The sequence below is a fragment of the Pseudonaja textilis genome, chromosome Z, assembly GCF_049901715.1.
Source record: "Pseudonaja textilis isolate UNSWEBS1 chromosome Z, rPseTex1.2, whole genome shotgun sequence".
Taxonomy (NCBI): Eukaryota; Metazoa; Chordata; class Lepidosauria; order Squamata; family Elapidae; genus Pseudonaja; species Pseudonaja textilis.
In genome coordinates this window covers 60,299,518-60,305,517 of record NC_142008.1, presented here as the reverse complement: position 1 = coordinate 60,305,517, position 6,000 = coordinate 60,299,518, and the positions used below count along the sequence as shown (strand labels likewise).

At 36.0% G+C, this 6,000-nt stretch overlaps 1 protein-coding gene across 31 annotated transcripts in view; it reads left to right on the top strand.

Annotated features, from left to right (window-relative positions):
• The first annotated feature begins 685 nt into the window (after positions 1 to 685).
• The window catches only part of CLASP2 (cytoplasmic linker associated protein 2), a 289,137-nt gene continuing 283,822 nt past the window's right edge, over positions 686 to 6,000 (top strand). For 16 of the 31 annotated variants that reach the window (XM_087915706.1, XM_087915702.1, XM_087915701.1 and 13 more), the window contains exon 1: positions 716 to 1,848. In XM_087915706.1, coding sequence (XP_087771832.1) covers positions 1,654 to 1,848 — 195 coding nt within the window. In that variant the 5' untranslated portion in view covers positions 716 to 1,653. Of the gene's footprint in view, positions 1,849 to 6,000 lie in introns of all 31 variants that reach the window. The other 15 variants (XM_087915696.1, XM_087915693.1, XM_087915692.1 and 12 more) reach the window with 5 other exon arrangements.

Below are 6,000 nucleotides of genomic sequence, written 5' to 3'. Positions count from 1 at the left end.
TCTAAAAGGTGATAAGCTCTCCAGGAGCAAGAACCTCACCATCCTTGTTGGCACCAGCTTGGGCGGGTGTCAAGGAACAGGTTGATGTCTTTGTTAGTATTCATCAGTTGTATTTTTTCTTATGAATATTTTGATGCTGCAAATTGCCAGGTCATCTTTTCAGACTATGGACACTAAGAGATAAAGTAAATGTATATATAATTAAATGTTACTGATTTGTTTAATATAGTGCATAAATTCTGAGCCCTTCTGTGTATTCAGTACATTTCCAAATTGAGAAAAAACAGTGACTTGTACTTGGTTAAAACAATACTGTACATAAGGTTCCGCAACTCCTTCTCGGTATTTCCTCTCCCCCCACCTCTAGTCACTGCCACAAACTCCGAGTGCCAAAGTAATCCCACAATGAGTGCCTCAGTATACTGTCCCACCGGAAGGAAAACTATTTTTCTCTGATATAGGAATTAATTTAAATATTTTTTAATTTTGTAGCTCTATTCTTTTAATGCGTTGTTCTGTTGTTCTTACTTCATCTTCACAAAGAAACATACCAGCACAATAATAGGCTACTAAATAGATCTTGCCTTCCCTAAATGGCGAGACGCCAATAATAGAAGGCCAGCTTCCGAAGAAAGAGCATAACAGCGACGGCATATGCGCGCGCAACTCGTTCATGCGCAGCCTTGCCGGAAGTGCGTCACAAAGATGGTCTTTCAGGCGTGAGAACGAAAAGATGATTTAGAAAAGGGGATTTCGCGCAAGCGCAGGAAAAGCGCTAGAGGCTCTTTGTCCTTCGAGTTGTTCAAAAGAAGCGACGCTGGTAAATTGAGTTTGGCTGAGCGAGTGGGGCTGCGTGGAAGTGCGCACGCGCCTAAAAGAGAAGATAGAAGGCGGGTTTTCCGTCGGGTGAGTGGCGTCTCTGGCGTGTGGATGGTTAACGGTGGTTGGAATTGGACGCAACTTCCAGGGGACGGAGTGTGGAGGAGAACCAACAAAACAGCGCTTTGATTTCGTTCTTGGTATTATTTGGACTCAGCCTCGGTTGCTATTGCTTACTGCGGTGAGAAGTGGTGAGGTGGCCTGCGGCGCTTGAAGTCGAGGAGGCACAGGCTCTATCTGCGGCGTATTTGGCCCGCCGTGAGGGAGCGCTGCTGTCTCCACCGTTCCTGCTGTAGATCCTCGTTGAAGGGTTTCTGTAAAAGCAAGAGCCGAGAAGATAATCGTCACCCTCGCTTACACCTCCAACTAAACTTTTTCTAGTTGTAGAGCAGTGGTTCTCAACCTGTGGGTCGCATATTTTTGATGGTCTTAGGAACCGAGCCATAATTTTATGATTGGAGGTCACCACAACATGAGGAACTGTATTAAAGGGTCGTGGCATTGAAGGTTGTAGAGTATTTTCTTCCCCCAGAGCTTGTATTACAATCCCTGGATACTTTTTACGGAATTTGTGTGCTTCGGCTCCTGATAACTTAATGTTTGTTCCTCAAAGACTGGTGAAGAAAGGAAAACGACATTCCTCCACCCTATTACTGATGGGCAGAAAACTTTCCTTAATCTGTTTTATTACAATTTATTGAGAAATTGTGATCCCTTCCATCATACATTAGAAACAGAATTACCAAGACCAAGAAAGTTTGGGTCTAATATACAATGGAGCATGGGAAAATGGATTATTTCTGTGAACAAGTACAACAAAAAGATGCGGGCCGCAGGTTTCAAATTGGCCAGGAATTTCTGGATTATTTGAATGATCCCAGCATTTCTACTGATCTAGAGCAGGATCAGCAGCACCTTGATAAAGTAATCAATGAATTAACAGGATGGGTTAACTCTAGTAATTATAAGGTAATAATTGTGCCTGATAGAGATGTATTTCTGATTCTTGTTAGGTACTGTAGTGTTGCTCTTTCACTAAGCGTTGTCGGTGAAGCTAATTGTTCAGATTGTTCAGTTTTATCCTTTTACTTTGTAAAAATTCAGTTTTGTTTAACTCACTAACACACTCAAATGTGTACATTCAATAGACAAGAATAAATATAACAGGTAAAATAATCCTAATATATAAATAGGTCATACAGTCAATGTATGACTGTACAGTATTGGAGCCTGTCCAATAAGCCATGATGGTTATTCTGATTTTATGACCTTTTTTCCAGCAATCATTAAGAGAACCATTAATATACAGTTGGTTTACAGGTCATACAAGCTGCAAATAGCTGTAAATGTAGTCCATTTACCAATTTGATCACATGACTATGAGGGGCTTCAAGTATCAGAATTTCAATCCAGGTGATAAGTAGCCTCAGGTAAATCTGTAATAACTTCTGATGGCTGCTAAGTAATAACTTGAGGATTACTTATATTACATTCATTTTCATTATGGACTGGCTATAAAAACTGCATGTTGTCATGTTAGAATTATTATCTTTGTATATACTGTACTTAAGACCCTACTCAAAGTTGGTAGAATTTGCAATCCATTAAACCAGAAACAAGCTAAGTACAATGTAGTTACTTGGGGATATAGTGTTTAGGAGTCAGATATTTGTTTAATAAAGATTTTTCATTTCTTTTTTTTTTAAGTTTTAACCAAACAAATAAAACATCTTGTTTAAGTACAGCATAGTTCCAAATTATCACATTTCCATACAAACACAATTTAATGTGCATCTTGTGTATTCAGCTTCATATCTTATTACTCTTTTTCCAAATTCTCACTATTTTTCCCTTTATTCAATTTTAATTCATTAAACTTATACTTTCATCTGTCTTATTTACAATTTCATATGTTTTCATCCAACATTCTTAATTCTCAATAAACAAACAAAACACGTAACATGAAAACAAAAAACTTCTTTTTAGAAAGCGGCATATCCCCGGGTTACAACTTTTTGTACAGACATAAATCAAATTCATGCTCACCTTATATACTACCGTATTTCCCCATGTATAAGCCACCCCTTTTTTCCAAAATTTTCAAGCCCAAAAAGTAGGGGGGTGGCATATACAAAGCAGGTACACTTTTTATACGTGAAAAATGCATAAAATAATAAAGTAGGAATAAACTGGTTTTCCAGCAGTATGCTATACTTTTTTGTAAAAATTGTACGTGATGATACGATTACGAGTGCGAGTACGCGATAGAAATGCATACGCTAGGCATCGGCCTGAATGCTTCGTTCCTACTCTCGTTCCGATGTGTAGATTGCTAGCGTCGCCCGCACCGCTTTCGGCGTCATGACCGAAGTTGTAGATCTAGACGTCGAATTTTGTTTCTTTGTAAATTTTCTTTCTTCATAACTTGTTTCTCTAATAAAATATTTTTTTCAAAACTTCACAGTCCAAAAATTGGGGGTGGCTTATACAAAGGGGGTGCTTATACATGGGGAAATACGGTATTTCATATCTTATTTAACATTCTATATTTTCTATAATGTCTTCTCCCCTCTTTTCACTCTCTTAATTCTATTTTATTTACTTCATCTCATTTTAAATCATTATACTTGTATCTTTTGTCCGTTCTTTTTCAGTTATCTATCTTTTCTCTTTAATACAAATTTTTTCCTGTAATCACTGGTTGAAGTATGACGCCTTTCTATCTTTTCCCCAAATTTAACACTTAAAATAATACATAATTTCCATTCTGATTCTGCTTAGTACATTCTACGTAACATTTTAAAATAAAAAACATAAGCTTATAGTATAGTAAAAACAATGTTCCATAACAAATTAATTAATTAACTCTATTATTAAATCTTAGACATTTTACACATTCCCTACAATATTCTATTAACACCTAAAATATTCCAATTTTCTAACTCTATTTCAGATACAAATACAATACAGTCTTATGTACTTTTGCAGAATCTCTTTTTAAATTATATTTTACCCTTTGTCTCTAAAAAAACCTGTTTTTAACATCTTGTTTTAAGCCTTTATAACTCCTCTTCCCTTTTTCCCCTCCTTTCTTGTCGAATCTAGCCTTTTAGATTCATCTCTCAATCTCCACCCTCTTAGTCTCCCCTCTCTGTTGTATTCCTCTCTTCTGTTGCTTTCTGACATTATATCAATTTTTCACCTTATTTTTCCCTTTCTTTATTGTTTTTTTAAATCTTGAATTTTCCATTTTCTTTCCCCTTTTTCCCTTTTCTTCCTCAACTAAAGTTATTTGTCCATTAAAGATGGCTTCTTCTTCTTCATCCCAGCTTTCTTGTTGTTGTATTTCCTGATAAGTAGAAATCGCCATTTCTAAAAAGTGAAAAACAGATCTAGAAGAGCCCTTGCCTTCTTGTTCCTCTTCTTTTAGCTTTTTAAATTCCATTTTCAATTCTTCCACAGATAATGCCATTGTGAGATTTTTTTTTAAAACACTCCAAATGTTTTCAGTCTTTCAAAAGATAATTTGCAAAAGTCCCAGAGTCATCCAGCAATCAAAATCAACGCAAACTGTTTCATTTAGCACTTTCTTCTTTTAATACTTTCTCTTCCTGGGGTAGAGTTCAATTACACAATTCCAAAATGATTTTTTAGAAGTTTTATTGCAGTTTAGTCTCTGATCTTATAAACTCCAAGAAGTCTCCTCCAGCAAAATCTTAGTATAAATCATTTACCTCTCCCTTCCCACTTATAGCAAAAAGATTTTGATTTTTGAATATCAATGTTCAGAAATCTTTAATGTCCCCTTGGCTTTAATTTTCAGAATTAGTTACCTTCCGTTGCCAAAGTGGGTATTTCTGATTTCCATCTACTATCTCCGTAGGGAAGGAGAGTGGAAGAAGAAAACTTTCCCTTTCCACTTTCATCCGCAGCTTTTTACGATCTTCTTGGGAAACAATGTATCCTTTAAAGAGCTAAATATCCAGGGTATTCAGATGTTGCTTGCTGTCCCGGTTCAGCCAAAACCTTTCACTTTCTCAACTTCCTCCTGCACAAACTTGTCCGGCTGAAAGGTTCTTTGTGGTGGCCATTGCTGACCGCCGCTCCACCACCTTTGGAAAAGGGAGTTAAGCTGGCTGGGGAAGGGGGTTGTGATGCCCCCAGACCCCTGCCCGGATCTCCCCTATCTTCAGTTATCTCTATGGGATAACTATAGTCTCCAAATCCAGCTGGATCGAAGGCACTCCAGCAGTGAGCGCAGCAGGAATCGCGCACAATCGCGAATTCCTGCCACCGCCAAAGCCTGACAAACCGGAACTCAAGATTTTTCATTTCTTAAAGAAGTCACTTTAATAGCTTTAATATATTCCCATTAAAACAAATAACGAAAATATTTTAAATAATATTAGATACCATTTTGTGTTGTAGAAAATTCAAAATGACTCATACCTCAGATTTTTAAAGTAGATTTTTCTTGATTGCCAGAATGAAAGTATGGAGTTGGACACATTTAAAAAAGAGCCCTGAGATTTATCATAGAAAGCTCCAGCATATTATTGTATTGCTAGTAATAGAATATCCAGTTCAGTAGTATTGAGTGCTGTCTTTTTGTTTACATTTTTGTCATTTGGTGGCAGTATTGCTGTACAGTTCAGGTTTCTGTTGATTCCAAGAATACTCCAGAGATTAAATTACATGTATATCATATATATCACATAGTGAAAAATTGATTCAAATTTTGAACGTTATTAGACATTTTGTAAATAAATGTAATGGTAACCTAGTTGGTGTTGTAAATACATAAATGAAAAAGACATTCTCAATCTATTTTAATATTTAAAATACTTTATTTGAAATAACTATTTCCTAGTTCTGTATTTTATTACTGTTAATTGGGTTTTTGAAAGTCAAACTGTAAAATATTAATTTAGCAGACAGCAATGCAGCAAACTTTAATTACAATAATGAAATTCTTGTGTTTACATAATGTTACCATTATGTAGATAACATAAACATAACATAAAGAGATGCAAATAACATGATTTGTGTCATTTGGGTAGTGACATTATGGATGATATTACCATTTCAGTTTCAAATTCATTGTGAATATTTAAAACTGTT